The sequence below is a fragment of the Moschus berezovskii genome, chromosome X, assembly GCF_049115385.1.
Source record: "Moschus berezovskii isolate FMDL1 chromosome X, NW_MosBer_1.0, whole genome shotgun sequence".
Lineage (NCBI taxonomy): Eukaryota > Metazoa > Chordata > Mammalia > Artiodactyla > Moschidae > Moschus > Moschus berezovskii.
Genome location: NC_142488.1, coordinates 73,763,747 through 73,784,805, shown reverse-complemented (window position 1 = coordinate 73,784,805; position 21,059 = coordinate 73,763,747). Strand labels below are relative to the sequence as shown.

At 38.6% G+C, this 21,059-nt stretch overlaps 1 protein-coding gene across 2 annotated transcripts in view; it reads right to left on the bottom strand.

Annotated features, from left to right (window-relative positions):
- The window catches only part of APOOL (apolipoprotein O like), a 128,427-nt gene extending 108,123 nt beyond the window's left edge, over positions 1-20,304 (bottom strand). Inside the window, exon 1 of one of the 2 annotated variants that reach the window (XM_055438112.2) lies at positions 20,218-20,304. In XM_055438112.2, the coding sequence (XP_055294087.1) occupies positions 20,218-20,232 (15 nt within the window). In that variant the 5' untranslated portion in view covers positions 20,233-20,304. The remainder of the gene's footprint in view (positions 1-20,217) is intronic. The other variant, XM_055438114.2, reaches the window with a different exon arrangement.
- Between the last annotated feature and the right edge of the window lie 755 nt (positions 20,305-21,059).

Below are 21,059 nucleotides of genomic sequence, written 5' to 3'. Positions count from 1 at the left end.
CATTTCCTACTTTTCCATCTTTCTTCCTTTCCTTTGTAGATCCGAATGGCTAATAGCTTGCCTTATCAGTAGGGGAGAGAAGACTGTAACTTTCTGGGTGATTTCTGGGTGATTTCCTTCATCCACAGAGCTAAAGTACAAACACAGAGGCATAAATATACAACTGATGAAGTTTAGCCTCTTTTGAAATATTAGGTAGGAAACAATAAGAACATAAATTGACCTGAAAAATCAAGCACTGCTTCGAGATAAACTAAACATTATTGAAACCAATATAAAATGGTAAGACAGACTGTTTTCAAAATATCGTGCTGTGTTTCAGCACCTTCTTTGTACTAGAGTTTCAGTCTCAGAATACAAAGGGACCTTACTGGTCTTCTGGTTCAGTCATTCCTCTGACAATAGAATCCCTCCTATAACACACTACCAAGTGACCTCAAGTGAGTGTATGTACTGACCCCCCTCAGTAATGGGAATCTCAACTAACAGATCATTCCATCTTTTTATAGCTCTATGAGAAAATTCTTCTAAAGACAGAATTGAAACATGCAATTTTCACTGGTCCTGATTACACTCTTTTGGTTCATGGCGCAGAGGTCCAGCCACTCTTGCCAATGAAAGCATATTATAATTCTCCATTACTAACTTGTGTGTCCCCTATATTACTTTTTCAAGATTACTAAATTTTATAACAATGGCAGGTGCACTAACTCATCTTCTGCTTTAACAGAGATATTACCATATCTTTTTTCTGACTAAAATTGAAACAAGAAAAGATGCTAATGCTTCATTATGTAGCTATTGTATAAGAACTATTTCTTGAGAGCAAGGTAAAAGTCTCACACAAGACTTTGCTCTGTTTTAAAGTAATCACCAGTGAGTCACTAACAGGTCTATATATATCATGGTGCTTATTTTCTTTAAAAAATAATGACTGGGTGAATAATCTCTAAGAGAATAAGCTATTATTAAATCTACTGAGAACAGAGTCCATCAGCTACAGCATTACTTATTATACTGGTACATGGAAAGCAGATACTTTGCTGAAATAGGAAATTTTAAAACTCTGCCTGTATTTTTTCAAAACACTTGTACTGAAGAAGAAATAAACTACGAAAACGTATCTGTCCAATTTGGGCCTTCCATGTCAGCATTTCAAAAAGTCTATTTCAAAGGGTTGAAATGTTGAGATCAAAAATAAAGAACCTGTGAAAAAGCTATAAGGGTAAAACAGCCACGAACTATAAAGGCTTTAGCATCTCAATCCTCAAAGGTTTGAGACTCTAGTATGCCTTAATTTACACTCATATCAGTTAGGATTTCAATAGATGATCAATGAAAATGGTAATCTCATTTCCACTCTACTAGAATTCTACCAAGAGAATCCTTAGATTTGGATTATTCCTAAAGAAACCTTTCTTAATGCATGTTTCACATTATAGTTTTTAAGTAAACAATCTCAGCAATAACCTCTGCATTTAAATTACACATAAATGGTATGGTAACTAAATAAACACATTGTATTTTACACTTTTAAAGATGATTTCTCTCATTAAAATATAATGAATAATCAAGGGTCTGAAACAAATCAAAATAATTCTAAGAAGAAACAAGGATACCCATGTTCGATCCCTGGGTCAGGAGGATCCCCTGGAGAAGGAAATAGCAACCCACCCTAATATTCTTGCCTGGAAAATTCCATGGATGGAGGAACCTGACAGGCTAAAGTCCATGGGGTTGCAAAGAGTCAGACACGACTGAGGGACTTCACTTCAAGAAGAAACAAGGCTATAAATATGTACTCATTTTAATAAAAACTGAATGTATAACATAATAAATTCCTATTCTACTTGCTTGAGACTGTTGTTCACTGTCATGAAAAACAAGTTACCAGCCTACTGGCATGAAGGAGATATGACTTAAATTGGGATCTGAGAATCAAAAGAAATGTAGCATTACACTAGGTGCTGGGAATATAAAGATTCTTTTAAATACTATTAAAAACAACAGCATCTATAAATTACTGGATATTTGCTACAGCCCAGGCATAGTATTGTGCACATATTATCTTTTTAGTGTTTCCTAGTATAAAATGCCACGGAATAAGTACTATTCTTATCCTAATTTTTCAGATAAGAAAACGGAGGTTTAGACAGGTTGATTTGATCAAAGTTATACAGCATGTGGAGAGAAGGCAATGGCAACCCACTCCAGTACTCTCGCCTGGAAAATCCCAGGGACAGGGGAGCCTGGTGGGCTGCCGTCTATGGGGTCGCACAGAGTCGGACACGACTGAAGCGACTTAGAAGTAGCAGCAGCATACAGCATAAAGAGCTGGGAAACTCTCACACAAGCCCAAGGAGGTTTGCTTATGATTGTTCAAAACAGCATTATATGTAACAGAAAGAGGTGTGGGGGAAGTCACCACAACATTCATTAAAAGAATAGAGAAATAATGTAGTATATTCTTACAACAGAATACTATACACAAAGGAAATGAATGAACTAGAACTACATATACAATCATGAATAAATATTGCAAACAATGTTTTGATAAAAACAAGATGTAACAGGAGAACATAAGCAACATAAATAAAATTTATATAATGCTTAAAAGCATACAGCAAAATAGTGTATAAAGTTTGAGAACACATGCACATAGAGTAAAAGCCTAAAAACAGGCACAGCAATGTTAAATACCAAAGTGAGGAGAGTAGCTATGGGGAGTTCAAGGAGCAAGGGGAATACAAGCAGAGTTGGAAGAATACACAGGAGGTTTCAATTGCATTTGTAGTGTTCACTAATACCTCTTTGTACAACAGTAATATATTAAATTTAAAAAATCATAATTATTTTTTATTTGTTTCAATGGCTTTTTGCTGCCTTCAAAATAAAATTTCAACTTATCCTGGCATTCAAACACTCCACTATTTCCCTATTTCTAATGCAATCTTTACTTCTATAAAGTAAACAAATTAACCTTTCTGATTTAGTCAACCTAATAGCCTTAAATTCCTAGAACATAAAACAATGTTCAACCCAAAGCCATTGTTGACAAGCTAACTGCTTCATTCTTGGTGAACTAAATACTATCATGCAAGGTCTGAGAGGCCTCAAACTATCATAATATACATAGGTTATTTATTGAATTACTTAGGATTTATTATATATATTATATGTTATAATATTTAAATATATGTCCTCTTATATTCTCCATTGCATGTGGATATGACTTCTGTCAACAAAACTGTAAGTTAGACCTGAAACTCCAATATTTTGGCCACCTGATGTGAAGAACTGACTCATTGGAAAAGACCCTGATGCTGGGAAAGATTGAAGGCAAGAAGAGAAAGGGATGACAGAGGATGCGATGGTTGGATGGCATCACCAACTCAGTGGACATGAGTTTGAGCAAGCTCAGGCAGTTGGTGAAGGATAGGGAAGCCTGATCTGCTGCAGTTCATGGGGTAGCAAAGAGTTGGACATGACTTAGCAACTGAGCATGCATACATGCATAGGTGGATTTGGCAGCTGGTGAAAACTGGAAGATACCATACACACTAATTTCCCATGCCTAGCTCCTTCTCTATTGAGAAGGTTCAGGAAGCCAGTTGGTGAAAATTCCAGTCCCACATTCCCTCATGTCTCTATGCTGCTAAAGAGTTGTTCTGATACTCACAGTACCTGATTGGCACACCATAAAATATCTACTGAATACAAGTAAAGGCATTAAAGGAGGAAGAGAAGAACAAAAATTGACATGAGACATAGAAAATGAAAACAAAATCGCAAAAATAAATCTAATTACATCAATAATTACATTAAATCTGAGTGAGTTAAACAATTCAATCAAAAGACAAAGTTTGTCAGATTTTATTAAAAAAAAAAAAAAACAAAATCCAAGTATACCTTGTCCAAAGAAAATATATTTTAAATACAAAGATATATTTAGGTTAAAAATAAAAGCATAGGGATTTCCCTGGTGGCCCAGTAGTAAGAGGGAGGGGATATATGTATACCTATGTCTGATTCATGTTGAAGTTTGACAGAAAACAACAAAATTCTGTAAAGCAATTATCGTTCAATTTAAAAATAAATAAATAAAAACCAATACAGTATACTAATGCATATATATGGAATTTAGAAAGATGCAAATGATAACCTTGTATATGAGACAGCAAAAGAGACACAGATGTATAGAACAGTCTTTGGGACTCTGTGGGAGAGGGTGAGGGTGGCATGATTTGGGAGAATAGCATTGAAACATGTATGTTGTCATATGTGAAACGAATCACCAGTTCAGGCTCGATGCATGTTACAGGATGCTTGGGGCTGGTGTGCGGGGATGACCCAGAGGGAGGATAAAGGGAGGAGGGAGGTGGGAGGGGGGTTCAGGAGGGGGAACTCATGTACACCCGGGGTGGATTCATGTCAATGTATGGCAAAACCAACCAATATAATAATGTAAAATAATTAGCCTCCAATAAAAAAAATAAAAAATAAAATAAAAGGCTTTACACACACACACTAAATAAATAAAATTTTTAAAAAGAATTAAAAAAAAAAAAGACTCTACCCTCCAATGCAGGGTACAAGGTTTTAATCCCTAGTCAGGGAACTAAGATCTCATATGCTATGGGGCAACTAAACCAACAAGCTGCAACTAGAGTGTCCACACACCACAACTACTGAGCCCATGCACTCTGGGGCCCGAGCCACAAATAGAAGCCCATATGCTACAATGAAAGATTCTGTGTGCCACAACTAAGACCTGATGCAGCCAAATAAATAAATAAATAAATTTTAAAAAAGTAAAAACATAGAAAATGATACACCAGGAAAACAGCCAGCATGATTTGACTTTGAGGCAAAAGTTGTTACTAGAGCTAAAGAGACATATTATGACGGTAAAATAGTAAATCTACCTGAAGCATATATGATCACAATTATAAACATATATGCATCTAACAACAGAGCCACAAAATACTTGAAACAAAAACTGACACTAAACACAGAAAGGAAAAACAGAACAAACAGAAAGCAAAGAACAAAGAAGACAGAAGGGAAAAATTAGACAATGGATGGCTTCCTTGCTGGCTCAGAGGTTAAAGCATCTGCCTCCAATGAAGGAGACCTGGGTTCGATCCCTGGGTCGGGAAGATCCCCTGGAGAAGGAAACGGTAACCCACCCCAGTATTCTTGCCTGGAGAATCCCATGGATGGAGAAGCCTGGTAGGCTACAGTCCACGGGGTCGCAAAGAGTCAGACACGACTGAGGGACGGAACGGAACGGAATAATAACAGAAATTTCAATGTATTATTGTAATAATGAATTCAATTAGGCAGAAAATCAGCAATTCAGAAGATCTGAACAATATAAACTAAGTAGGCCTAACAGACTTCCACAGCACATTTCTATCCCACAACAGTAGAATATACATTCTTATTAAGTGCATATGGAACATTCTCCAGGATAGACCATACAGTAGGCATAGAACAAGTCTCAAAAGATGTTAAATTATACAAAGAAAATACAGTCTCTAACTACAACAGAATTAAATTAGAAAAGAACAACATAAGGATCTAAAAAATGCACAAGTATGTTAAAAATAATTAAAGACAAAAACCGACTAAACACGTCTAAATACCAACAGGCCAAAGAAGAAAATTCACAAGTAAAATCAGGTAACACTTTGAGTTGAATGAAAATGAAAACAAGAGACCAAAACTTACATATGCAGTAAAAGCAGTATTGAAAGGGAAATTTATATATAGCTGTAAATGCTAGAAAAGCAATACCTCAAATAAATAATCTAATAATTGATCTTGGGAAAGTAGAAAAGGAAACTTAACCCCAAAGCAAGTAGAGGGAAGGAAGGAATGAAGATTAGAGTGTAAATAAATGAAATAAGAAAAAATAAATGAAATAGAGGAAAGAAAATCAACCCAGAAAAATCAACACAACCAAAAGTCATTTCTGTGAAATGAGCAACAAAATTGACAAGCCTTTGAACAAGGTCAGAAACGCTCAAATTACTAAAATTAGTAATGAAAGTTGTTGTTGTTTAGTTGCTCAGTCGTGTCCAACTCTTTTGCAACCCCATGGAGTGTAGCCCACCAGGCTTTTCTGTCCATGGGATTCCCCAGGCAAGAATACTGGAGTAGGTTACCATTTCCTTCTCCAGAGCATCTTCCTGACCCAGGGATCAAACCTATGTCTCCTGGGTTGGCAGGCAGATTCTTCCCTGCTTAGCCACCAGGGAAGCCCATTAATGAAAGAGAGGACATCCCATACTGACTTTACAGGAAAAACATTTTAAGTTAATATTATGAACAACTGTACAACAACAAATTAGATAACTTAGAAGAAATGAACAAATTCCTAGAAAGACACAAATAACCAAAAAAAAATGAAAGAAGAAATGGAAACTCTGATTATGTAACTAGTATGAGGGGAAGTGTTGCCTCCTATGATATTTTTGGGACAAGTTTTTGAAAGATTTATGTTAATCCTTTTTAAAAGATTCAGTTCAGTTCAGTTCAGTCGCTCAGTTGTGTCCGACTCTTTGCGACTCCATGAACCACAGCACTCCAGGCCTCCCTGTCCATCACCAACTCCTGGAGTTCACCCAAACTCATGTCCATCGAGTTGGTGATGCCATCCAGCCATCTCATTCTCTGTCGTCCCCTTCTCCTCCCGCCCCCAATCCCTCCCAGCATCAGAGTCTTTTCCAGTAAGTCGACTTGTCGCATGAGGTGGCCAAAGTATTGGAGTTTCAGCTTTAGCATCCGTCCTTCCAATGAGCACCCAGGATTCATCTCCTTTAGAATGGACTGGTTGAATCTCCTTGCAGTCCAAGGGACTCTCAAGAGTCTTCTCCAGCACCACAGTTCTAAAGCATCAATTCTTCGGTGATCAGCTTTCTTCACAGTCCAACTCTCACATCCATACATGACCACAGGAAAAACCATAGCCTTGACTAGACAGACCTTTGTTGGCAAAGTAATGTCTCTGCTTTTTAATATACTATCTAGGTTATGCAGAATTATTAATTAATAATAAAAAAATCTTCCTATAGGGAAAGCCCAGGTGTAGACTGCTTCGTGGGTCAGTTGAATTCAATTTAGTCACTCAGTCATGTCCGACTCTGCAAGCCCATGGACTGCAGTATGCCAGGCTTCCCTTTCCATCACCAACTCCTGGATCTTGCTCAAACTCACATGCATCAAGTCAGTGATGACATCCAACCATCTCATCCTCTATTGTCTCCTTCTCCTCCTGCCTTCAATCTTTCCCAGCATCAGGGTCTTTTCGAATGAGTCAGTTTTTCGCATCAGGTGGCCAAAGCATTGGAGCTTCAGCTTCAGCATCAGTCCTTCCAATGAATATTCAGGACTGATTTCCTTTAGGATAGACTGGTTGGATCTCTTTGCAGTCCAAGGGACTCTCAAGAGTCTTCTCCAACACCACAATTCAAAAGCATCAATTCTTCAGCACTCAGCTTTCTTTATGGTCCAACTCTCACATTCATACATGAATACTGGAAAAACTATAGCTTTGACTAGACAGATCTTTGTTGGCAAAGTAATGTCTCTGCTTTTTAATATGCTGTCTAGGTTTGTCATAGCTTCATGGGTAAATTCTACCTGATGTTTAAAGAAGGAAAAAGAGCAGAGGAGGCAACACTTTCCCTCTAATTTGGTGTCCTGGCACCAAAACCAAAGACATCACAAGAAAACTACATTCTAAGTTTGCTTATAAATATAGATTAAAAATCTTAAAGTAAATAATAATAAAATTGAATATAGACACATATAAAGAGACCTATGCATCTGGCCAAGTGGGATATGTATCAAGAATGCAAGGTTATCTAGAGGGGTTGGATGGGGTGGGAGGTGGGAGAGAGGGCACGGAGGGAGGGAACATAGGTATACCTGTCTATGGTGGATTCATGTTGATGCATGGCAGAAACCAACACAACATTGCATAGCAATTACCCTCCAATTAAAAATAAATTTTTAAAAAGAATTCAAGTTTAGTCTAACAAATGAACATTAATCAATGTATCATGTTAGTAAAATAATGGACAATAAAACAAATGACCATATCAACAGATACAGAAAAAGCATTTGGCAAATACTAGTACTTTTCCATGTTTTTAAAAAGCCACTCAACAAATTAGGAATAGAAAAGAACTCCCTTAACCCAGTGAAGGGTGCCCATAAAATCCCCTATCAAAATTACAAATGTCCCTTTTTTCAAAATGATATACTAATTATAATATTGATATGGAAATGCAAGGAACCTAGAAAAGTCAAACATCTTGAGAAAAAAGATAAAAATTGGAATTCTCACCACAAGGAAATGTTTTTTATTTCTTTAATTTTGTATCTAAACGAGATGATACGTGTTCACTAAAGTTGCAATGATAAGTATTTCAGGTTATAAGTTAAATCATTCTGTACAACTTAAACTTACGAAGCTCTGCATGTCAATTACATCTCAATACAACTGGAAGAAAAAATACTCTTAAGGTCACTCATGAAAGACAGGAAGACTGAGAAAATATTTCAGATTAAAGCAGATCAAAAAAGAATGATAAGGAAATGTCATGCATGATTCTAGATTTGGATCCTGGCCTCTGAGCTTCCCTGGTGGCTCAGATGGTAAAGAATCTGCCTGCCATGCGGGAAACGTGGGCTCGATCGCTGGGTCAGGAAGATCCCCTGGAGAAGGAAATTGCTACCCACTCCAGTATTCTTGCCTGGAGAATCCCATGGACAGAGGAGCCTGGTGGGCTACAGTCCATAGGGTCGCAAAGAGTTGGACACAATGAATGACTAACACACCAGAAAAGAAAAGGAGACATTGTGCAGTGGGTGAAATTGGAATGGCATCTATGGATTAGATGGTAGCATTCTATCAGTGTTACCATCTCAGATTTGGAGGCTTGCACAAAGGTTAAAGAACAGTATATACTTCTGAGGAAATACATGGTGAAATATTCATGGGTGAAATAGCAACATGTCTGCAACTTGCTCTCAGACTGAGCAGAAAAGGAAACTTTTTTTTGTATTTATATTTTTCTTTTTATTGTGATACATGAATAATTTACAGTGTTTTTGTTTTTAACATCAGTGTACTGAAAAGTACTTTGAATGCCTTGGGACAAAGCCAGTTCTTTCTACAGGTCTCATAATTTAGGCTCAACATTTGATATCTGGCAGTAGATGATTGCTCTTTGAAGGTAATTACTTATTCAGGTGGAATTTCTGTTTTTTTTTTTTTTTTAATTTGTTTATTTTAATTGGAGGCTAATTATGTTACATTACTGTATTGGTGTTGCCATACATTGACATGAATCTGCATGTGTTCCCCATCTTGAACCCCCCTCCCACCTCTTTCTCCATCCCATCCCTCTGGTTCATCCCAGTGCACCAGCCCCGAGCATCCTGTATCATGCATCGAACCTGGACTGGCGATTTGTTTCACATAAAGTAACTAGAAAAGGAAGAAATGAAGAACCCCAGGGTTAGTAGAAGGAAAGAAATCTTAAAAATTAGGGCAGAAATAAATGCAAAAGAAACAACAGAGACCACAGCAGAAAAGGAAACATTTAAAAAAAAAAAGGAAAAATTATAATGGAGGTGAAAGGGAGAAAACGGCAAAAGTTAACTGTAGGATCTGATTTAAGATGAGTTCTTTGTACTCTTCTTTCAGCTCTTCTGTAAATTTGAAATTATTTCACAATAAATAATACTAAAAAAAAAAGGCCAAATTTAGAAAACTCACATTTTCACGTTTCAAAATAAAAAGCTATAGCAAAGAAGACAATGTAATACTGGCACGAAGAGAGAATACAGATCAATGGAATAGAATTGAGAGTTCAAAAATAAACCCTTATGTTTAGAGTCAATTAAGTTTTAATAAACATGCCAAAACAATTTAATGGGAGGATGAATTGTCTGCCAGTGCATGGCTCTGTGAGTTTTTGTCATAGGAGCTCTATTGTGAATATTGTCACAGGGACCAAAATTGCAAGTTTTGCAATAGGCAGAAATATACATATAAAAATACTTTCCAAAGGTAAATGCAAATATTGGTTTTCAATTATTTATGCTGTTCATTTCCTTCCATTATAATATATAATGGTACTTTCTCTGCCTACAAAATTAAATTCTGTTTAACTCTACTGGCTCTTTCATGATAAACACAAGAATTTATGTTTCAATTAAAATAAGGTGGAATAAATATTTTACTTTAACCATATTTTGATCAGTACCAAGATATGCCAAAAACAAATTATAAAATTATTTACCTAGTAAAGAAATGTGAGTCATTCTTGTGATAGAGGAAAAGAATAAGAAATCTAGGCAGGGGTGTATAATACTCTTACAGGAAGAGACCACAAATATTTAAAATAAAAAATACTATCTACCACCACCTGGCAACTAGAGGCTCTTAACCCATGGCAGGTGTTTAATCCATATGTGAATGAACAAAAATGAACAATTATGAAACAGCCTTATATTCTGTAGTCATTTAAACTATTTCATCCTCTTTTCTCCCATAGTAACTTTTAGATATCTTTTCTTTTGAATAAAATTTGTGTTATCAGTTTCGGTTAGTAGAGTCCATTCCTTGAGGACAATACTTTGGTCTTGCTCTTCTTTGTCCTCCTGCTTTTAAAATTGATTGATTAATTAATTTCCTTTAATCATCAAATCTCACTCTAATCTACCCATCATTGGTACGTGGGTATTTTAATGTGTTTAATGATCAGATTATCTTTTGTTTGCATTTTAAAAAAATGCATACTGCAGTAACGTGTACTTATATTTTTAATTGTTGGCTTCCCAGGTGGTGCAGTAGTAGAGAATCTGCCTGCCAGTGCAGGAGATGCAAGAGACAAAGGTTTGATCCCTGAGTCAGGAAGATCCCCTGGAGTAGGAAATAGCAACCCACTCCAGTATTCCTGCCTGGGAAATCCCATGGACAGAAAAGCCTGGCAGGCTCCATAGGGTTGCAAAAAGTCAGACACAGTTGAGCATAGACACACATTTTTCATTATTACATATCTCATTTTTTCTTACTTTTTAAAATAACATAAATTGTGTATTAGTTATTTTGTTTCTTACCCTTTTTCATAAAACATAGCCATCTGTGTTCATACAACCCATTTTTTCCAGCTGATGTATGGTGTATATCCACATTACATCTATCCACTGTCAGTGACAACTACATTGCCTCAAACTCACCGTCACCAAAAAAAAAAAAAAAAAACTGTGAGGAATATTATTCTATAAATGTCCTCATGAACTTGTGTATCTTTGTGATATACACTAAAGAACAGAACTGCCATAGCATAGGATATGTATATGTACTTAATTTCACTGAATAAATCCCTAGCAACATTTGGACTTAACTAGAATTTTATTTTTCTCTAGCTTAATAAAGTGTTACCTCATTGTTCTAATATGCAGTTATCTGCTAATTGTTTTAAGCATCTCTTCATGTGTTTATTAGTTTTAGTTTTCCTCTTCTATATACCTTGTTTATATTTCGCTGATCTTTGTATCCCCAATGTTTATCACCATCTCCTACACATTATAGGCATTAAGATTTTTTGTCAATGAATGTATAAAAGAACAAGAATGTATGAAAGTATAAAGTATCCAGAAGACTCATTAACAGTATAGGTGTAAAGGATAAATTTAAGATGACCCCAAGCTTAGAAGCTTATGTTCTTAAATGAAATAAGGAATATAGAAGAAAAGTCAAATTTGGCAAACAGAAAGGAATTTTGTCCTTGTTGAATTTGATGCACCTAAAGGAGATCAATCCTGGGTGTTCATTGGAAGGACTGATGCTAAAGCTGAAACTCCAATACTTTGGCCACCTCATGCGATGAGCTGACTCACTGGAAAAGACTCTGATGCTGGGAAGGATTGGGGGCAGGAGGAGAAGGGGACGATAGAGGATGAGATGGCTGGATGGCATCACTGACTCGATGGACATGAGTTTGAGTGAACCCCGGGAATTGGTGATGGACAGGGAGGCTTGGCGTGCTGTGATTCACGGGGTCGCAAAGAGTCGGACACGACTGAGCGACTGAACTGAACTGAACTGAAAGATAACAAGTATGAATTTGGAAATATGAATGAAAGAGGTGAACTACAAAGCCAGACTAAGCAGGGGATATGGCAGTAGCAGTTAGCCTAGTGATATGAGAAGTCCCTGGTAAGTCTCAGAATGACTGAGAGAAAAGATCCAAAACAGCCAAGCCAAATCTACATTAAGTATGCAACTCATGACTTAGCTTAGAGTACTAATATTGATCAAGTCTATATAACAGATGGTCCCACTCAGGGAGATTATAGAAATGGGTTACTTTTCCCCCCTAAAATGTTCAAATTGTACTAAACAAATTTTATTATCCACTATAGATTGCTATTACACTGGTTGTCTCAATGGTCTTTTCTTGGCCCATGGGTAACCAATTTTTCAATTTAAATTATAAGACCTTAATAAGTTAGCTTTGAGGAAACCAGAATTGAAAGAGACACAGGTACTCCAATGTTCATTGCAGCACTGTTTATAATAGCCAGGACATGGAAGCAACCTAGATGTCCGTCTGCAGACGAATGGATAAGAAAGCTTTGGTACATATACACAATGGAGTATTACTCAGCCATTAGAAAGAATGCATTTGAACCAGTTCTAATGAGGTGGATGAAACTAGAGCCTATTATACAGAGTGAAATAAGCCAGAAAGAAAAACACCAATACAATATACTAACGCACATATATGGAATTTAGAAAGATGCAAACGATAACCCTGTATCAGTTCAGTTCAGTTCAGTTCAGTTCAGTCGCTCAGTCATGTCCGACTCTCCGCGAGATAACCCTGTATACGAGATAGCAAAAGAGACACAGATGTATAGAAGAGTCTTTGGGGCTCTGTGGGAGAGGGTGAGGGTGGGATGGTTTGGGAGAATGGCATTGAAACATTTTTATTATCATATGTGAAATGAATCACCATCGTCGTCGATGCATGTTACAGGATGCTCGGGGCTGGTATGCGGGGATGACCCAGAGGGAGGATAAGGGGAGGAGGGAGGTGGGAGGGGGGTTCGGGAGGGGGAACTCATGTACACCCAGGGCAGATTCATGTCAATGTATGGCAAAACCAACCAATATAATAATGTAAAATAATTAGCCTCCAATAAAAATAAAAATAACAATAAATAAATAATAAAAGAAAACAACTCTAAATATATTTCAACAACCTTATTACTTACTTCTGGAAAGCATTCAAAAGTACATTGTACCAGAAAAACCATGAACATCAAAAGTACCCATCCATTGCCGTGCCCCTTCTAAGAAGCCCTGGAACACAGGTCACCATGTTATGAACAATAGGACTGACACACTGGCCAAAACCAACTGGACCAGGATTGGTACCTGAACCAAAGACAGCCAACAAGAAACTGCCTTGCCAAAGGGCCTGAAGTGCAATTTCTGCCTAAGAAGGGTACTTTGCTGCCGGGAGCCAGCGAGGGAAATCCTATCCGTGGCAAAGGTCAATTGGGGAAGAGGCCTGACGGGCAAAGGCTAATCAGGACTCGAGGAACCCCCTGGACTTACCCGAGCATCTACCCCAAAGAAAACCGGAGTCTGACTGCCTTACTATCTTACGCCTCTTACCAAGTCCTCTAATACTTACGGGGGCTTCCCCCCAACCATCTTTCTCTGAAAACATTAATTCAGAGCTGTAGTTAAAAAGTTCTCCTCGGCTTAACAGGAGTGTTCCAATCCAAGCCCCTCTGTTAGCTTTCTAACTTGCATGACAAGTTTGTCCGGGCTCTTACAACTACGAATGTGACTGTTTACAGCCTCCCAGCCATGCAAGGACAGAAAGCCTAATATTCTAAAATACAGGAATTTGTTGAAGAAGTTAAAATCATTAGAATAGTACTAAAAAAGATTCCATTGTTGAATCAATGCTTGCTGCAAAGTTTCCTCTATCTATTGTATCCTTGGAAATATATTAATCACATATAGAGAAAATAAGTAGTAGCCTTTGATTTAACCACATCAGATCTTAAGTTAATAAATTCTTTGCTTGTAGCTCACTACACCCTTGCCTTATAGGAGTGTAACCTTGTCATGTGTCTTTGGAGAATAGCGCCTGACTTTAGGAAAATCACCTTGAAAGAATATAAGCCTTTTTCTAGCTAACTAACCTTTGTTAGGAGAGGGGGCCATAAACTGTTAGCAGGCCTCCTGGCCAGAAGATGATGTAAACCACCTAAAACTTTTGTATATCACGAGACATACAAAAATAAGCCCTGATCCTGATAAGGGTGAAGAGTACTAACCCTGCATGATTTTGGCATGACTCTATACCTATCTTTCTCTATTTTTTTATGTGCACAACTTAGGGTATAAAAGCAGCACTGGAAAATAAAGTTTTGGGCCTTGCTCACTGAAGCTTGGTCTTCCCGTGTCATTCTTTCTCTTTTTCCGTCCTTTTCTCTATTCTCCTTTTTCTGGTTGAGATCCTTGGAGCACTGGGCCCTCTGAGTTTACTTATCTGCCTGGGCTTCTAAGACCCACTCGAGGGGGTGCCCTGGTGGGGTGCCTCCAGTGATTCGAGAGGGCGCCTGCGGCCTATGTAAACAGAGCAAACCCTGTGCTGGGGTTTTATTGGTTTCCTGCATAAACCAAGGAATCGTCAGCCCCTGTCTCTCTCTCTCTCTCACTGACGCTGATGCCATTCATCCCGAGGATACCCTGGGTCCATATGGAGGCAGGTCCCCGATACTTTGCAGTGGTTTGTGCCTAGCCAACCTGATCAGATCCTGTCTCTAGGAAAGTCTGAATATGAAACACACAGAGTTAACAGAAGTAGAAATGACTACCAGTATTGATACGGTATCCAGAATGTTTCTACTTGCAATTTGTTTAGCTGGTGAGACAGTTTCCTAGGCATTGTGCCTAACCTAAATATCTTTTCATTAAACTACTATTTAAGATAACTTGATCTTACATCTGTTCTTTATAACCTGAAAAAGCCTAATACTCTTTTTCTTTAACTTGTATGAAAGCCACAAATTCCCTCCTAAATCAGTGGTTCTTGAACCTAGCAACACAGCAGAATCATTGGTGGAGTTTTAAAATATTAAAATGTCCCATCCGTGATGGGGGTCAGGCATCAGTACTTTTTTCCAGGATATCACATAGCACATAAGAATGAATGAACTAGCATACATGTATAATGGCTGAATCTCAAAAATATAATATTGGGTGAAAGAAGTCAGATATAACAAAGTAAATACTGCATAATTCTATTTACATAAAGTTAAAAAATAGGCAAGATTAATCTATGGTGGAGGAGGAGAAAAGGGGAAAGTTTCTGGGCTGCTGGTAATGTTCTTTTTTTCTTTTAATTTGGGTGCTGGTTGAACAAGTATGTTCATCTTTTGACAATTTACTAAGCTGCTTGTGATTTGTGTACTTAATTGTATGTATGCTACACTTCAACTGAAAACAAGTTCCCACCAAAGAAAGAAAAGTAGTTCTCCTTTGAGGTTCATACCACCCACCTATTCATCCTTAGCACCTGCCTCCTGGACACTTCATCACATCAAAGATTTAGGATCCTGTTCAATAGCCTTCTTCTATACTCTGTCTGCTGTGCTAAATAACTTCAGTTGTGTCTAACTCTTTGCAAACCTATGAACTATAGCCCACCAGGTGCGTCTGTCCATGGTGTTCTCCAAGCAAGAATACTGGAGAGGTTTGCCATTTCTTCCTCCAGAGAATCTTCTTGACCCAGGGATAGAACACTCGTTTCTTACTTCTTCTGCAATAGCAGGAAGGTTCTTTACCACTAGTGCCACCTGGGAAGCCCTCTTCTATACTTTAAATCCTGCCACAATTCTGAGTGACTTTAATGTTGATGTGACTGAACCACTCAAAAGCCTCACCTTGCTGTTCTTTGACCTCACCTTCTTAGAGCTTTCACTCCACTGCAGTTATTTTCTGGAACTTGTTAACAGCTTAAATTATAAACTCAATAAGCTTTTCTCTGGCTACAACTTCCTATTTCAGCTTTGATTTTCCTTACTATCCTACTCCTGTTCTTTGAGCCAATAATATTATCTACCATAGAAAATTTTTGTGAGAATTAAGTGAAATGATGTCATCAACAGCATAATACAATGTCTGACACACAGGAAATGCTCAGTACATGGTAGCCATATTTCAATATTATATATTCTATTATAAACAAACATTTCTCAAGACCAAAATTTTCCCCAAATTCACTCAACTTTTGGCATTATTGAAATCTGGCTTTTGACACTATATTTCCCCTGATCCTTTTAAATGAAAGCCAGTCCTCCAGCTATTCTCTCTGATTCAAGAAGTCAGGAGGAAAGATCAGTACAGACCTTGTTCTCAAGGCTAATTCCACATCAGTGTTCTATCATCATATTTGCTCAAAAAGCTCTTATCTTTCAAAATACATGTAAACTATTTTCAGAGTTATCTAACCAACATTCAGGACTCCTTTCTACATTATCCCTTATTATTAAACTCTGGGGCTTCAAAATTAACACAGATCATCCATTTTATACCTTGGCCTTACAGATGCTTCATCAAGGTTAAGTCTCATGATCTGGACTCAGATCAGAGATTTCAGATTCAGATTGACCACTTACAACTGTGTGACTGTGGCAGAGTTACTTAACCTTTCTAAATTTCAGCTTCTTTACCTGTAAAATGCTCATAACAGCAACTACTCATTGGGCCTTTGTGAAGCATAAATGTGAAAATTCACATAATGCACTTAGCAAAATGCCTAGTGCAGTAAATGTTCAATAGTTTAATAGGTGTGATCACTATCATTAATTTTTAGTAAGTTCTTGGCACATTTCTTCCTGTCTCCAAACCTGCACAGGTCTCCTGACATGGTTTTCTGCCAGTTTCATTGAGATTTAATTGACATATAGTCTCTTACTTTTTTTTTTAAATGAAAAGACATCTTTTCTGGAACTTGCTTCCACCTTCTTAAGATCTCTTCCCTACTTTGACCATAACATTTCTTTAAAGAGTATTGTACACCTCCCTTTCAGAGGAGGCAAAGAGTAGTGGAAAGATCAGGGACTTTGAAGCCAAATATACCTGTGTTTGAACCTGGTTCTTCCACTTAGTAGCTGTATGACCTGGAGCCAGCACTTTTTCTAAACCTGTTTTTTCATATGTAAAATGGGATATTTCCCCATTTCTTAGGGTCATCAAAAAGATTAAACTGAAATAATACATGTAAAGCAGCCGGTCAAAGTAGGTGCTAAATGAATGCCAGCTTCCCACCCCTTATCCTTTCCCTCAGTTCAGTTCAGTCGCTCAGTCATGTCCAACTTTTTGAAACCCCATGGACTGCAGCACTCTAGGCTTCCCTGCCTATCACCAACTCCCAGAGCTCGCTCTAACTCATATTCATCGAGTCGGTGATGCCATGCAACTATCTCTTCCTCTGTTGTCCCCTTCTGCTCCCGCCTTCAATCTCTCCCAGCATCAGGGTCTTTTCCAATTAGTCAGTTCTTCACATCAGATGGCCAAAGTATTGGAGCTTCAGCATCAGTCTTTCCAATGAATATTCAGGACTGATTTCCTTTAGGAAATCCTTTCCCTAACCCTTTATAATCTGGGGATTCCCCAGTGACTCAGCAGTAAAGAACCCACCTGCCAATGCAGGAGATGTAAAAGACACAGGTTCCATCCTTGGGTTGGGAATATCCCCTGGAGGAGGGCACGGCAACCCACTCCAATATTCTTGCCTGGAGAATCCCATGTGCAGAGAAGCCTGGCGGTCTACAGTCCATAGGGTTGCAAAGAGTCGGACATGACTGAAGCAACTGAGCACAACACAACACTTTACAATCTAAGTTCTCACTCTACCACTTTACCTCACTTCAGCTCTTATTAGCATTATTACTTTGGGGAACTTAATTGAATTTTCTTAACCTTAGTTTTTCATTTGTAAAACGGTGATCATAGTACCTTCAACATAAAGTTGTCTTGATAATTAAGTGAAATAACATACACAAAGTATCTTAGCATGGTGCCTAGCCTTATAGTAAGCACTTAATAAATGGCAGCTACCAATGACTTATTACTGGCCAAATCAAAAAACTGTTCAACTGTCTCCTTCTCTAGGCTTCGGTGATAACATACTTTTCAGGTTTGCTTTTTAACCATTCAACACTCATTCTCTCTCTGTACTCCCTCCATGAAGTCTTTCTTTATTCTCTTCAACCAGGTGTGAGCTCTCTTCTGAACCCTCAGATCACTTTTTACTTCTCCTGAGTCAAGGCACTTCCCCTACTCTGAATCATAATTATTTGTTATACAATGCTTAACTTAATTTCTTTTATCTCCATTGCCTGGCATTTATTTATTCATGCAGAATTTATTGAGTACCTAATATAAGTCATACTTGTGTTTAGTACTAAGGATACAAAAATTAATAAATAATTATTGCTCTCAAGTAGCTTATCGTTTAGGAGGGTAGAATAGACAGCAAATAGTCTATTACTTGCAGTGTGATAAGTACAAAGGTAAAAGTATGTCCAGGGTCCTCTGGGAGCTCAAAGGCGAATTACTTAAATCAGACTGGGGAGATCTGGGACACTATCTTGGAAAAAGGCATTTTGCATTTAGCATATGGGGAAGCAGTACACAAATCACTGTTAAATGAATCCGTGAAATATGAATAGGAACCAACTACATGAGGATGGTAAAGGGCACTTCAGACCCAGAGAAAGAGCAGGGAAAAAGTACAGATGTTAGGAGAGTTCTTGAAAGATAGGAAAAGAAGCTGGAAAGCCAAGGCAGGCTGGACTGTTCTAGACACATAAAGAGTCTGACCTGACCCCAGAGGACAGATGATGGAGTACCAGTAAGGATTTTTAAGTAGTGGAGGGACATAATCAGATGGGCATTTTAGTACTCTGGCAGTGCAGGGGAAAATGAATTCCATTAGAGCCAGGCTAGAGGCAGCGAGTTCAGCTAGACGGGTGTTGTGGCAATTCAAATAAATTATGAATGCAGAAGAAGAGAAGAGCAATGCCAACCCACTCCAGTATTCTTGCCTAGAGAATTCCTTGGACAGAGGAGCCGGGTGGGCTGCTGTCCATGGGGTCGCACAGAGTCAGACACGACTGAAACGACTCAGCATGCATGCATGCATGAATGCAGAAATGAAGTGAGAACGGCTTATCAAGCCCGATACAGAACCTGAATTATTCATATTTGTATCTCCTGCAAGAGTGCATTTTACACTCACAACCTACTACAAATATCTATCCATAGATATTTGTCTACTCATAGATATTTGTCGACTACTGTTACTGAAACTTACTTAGGGAACGGCAGTTGGCAGCCAGTTGGGTCACTTCCTGTACAGATCCCTAAGTAAAAGGATCATTTCGCATTGCAGAACTCAAAAGAAACAGGTTTGTTATTCAAACCCGTAGAGTAACATCAGTGAATACAAACCCGCGCACTGCGGAGAGACCTCTCTATCCTGGTCTATTTTACCAGAAATAATATTCGAAAGAAGTCCTCCAAAGGGTAGTGAGGCTCCGCCCTATGCACCCAGACAAATGCCCAGGCTTCTTTTCTCTTTGTTTCAGCTCAAGACACAAGTATGTTGGCTGCTCGTCGCCCAGCCGGCCATTTTCACCCAGCAGTTTCCCAGTTTTCACTGTACCGCAGTATAAAGTCAACAGCAGGGAACCGAGGAGAGTACAGTTCCAAGCTGCTGCTTCTAAGTCGCTTCAGTCGTGTCAGACTCTGTGAGACCCCAGAAAGGGCAGCCCACCAGGCTCCCCCGTCCCTGGGGTTCCCCAGGCAAGAACACTGGAGTGGGTTGCAATTTCCTTCTCCAATGCAAGAAAGTGAAAAGTGAAAGTGAAGCTGCTCAGTCGTGTCCGACTCTTCGCGACCCTATGGACTGCAGCCTAGGCAGGTGTATTGAGGCTTCAAACCGGTTAAAGATTCCCTGACCTTGCCAATTTTCTCACAACCTCATCTCCATCGCGCCTCTTGCTGTAGGAGTCTTTTCTGAAGTTAGGAGGACCCCTTCTATGGTTATTAGAGTGCTATCAGCACTCCGGAAACTAAGCAAGGTATTTTTCTTTACTTACCCTAAGGGCTGCCATAGCTGTGACCGTCTCCGCCCAAGTCGTCCCACGGAGAGCGGAAAGGGACAGAACAGTTCAACTAGATTCCACTTACACTAGACTCAGCCAGTCCCGCCCTTCGCCGGCTGGCTCCGCCCTTTCTCCGCCCTTCTAGTACTGCTCTGGGAAGCTGCAGGAGTTTGTCCTCTCTGGGGAGAAATGATTTAACTTTGTGATTGGTTGTCACTGTCCCTGGTAACACCTTTCAGAATATATTCTCCATAGTCCATTTGAAAGTTGCTTTTCTGGATGCAGACCTTTTCATTATGTTAGTTGTTTCGGGGATATGAGATTTTTTCGAGCTGAGGACTTAAAATCCAAGTTAAGCTGCTTTAATAAATACTGATGGTGAAAGTCAGTCAGTCGTGTCTGCCTTTTTGCGACCTCATGGACTAAACAGTCCATGGAATTCCCCAGGCCAGAATACTGGAGTAGGTAGCCATTCCTTTCTCCAGAGGATCTACTCAGCCCAGAGATTGAACCCAGGTCTATCTCACTGCAGGCGGATTTTTTTACCCTGAGCCACCAGGGAAGCCCACCTTAATAAATAACTAGTCACAAAAAGAACGGGTTACACCTACAATATGTGGGCAAGTTCATATAGTTTAAGACTATGTGACTAAGCGCCTACTATGTGCCAGGCATTTGTTCAAGGTAGAGAATAATGTAATGCCTTCCCTCACAGAGCTTATGGTTCCAGGAATAAAAGGGAAATAGACAAATGTTACAAAATGCCAAGTGCTATGAAGGAAAATAAAAACAGTATGGGGATGGAGTGTGAATTTACTGATTTCAATACATTCAGT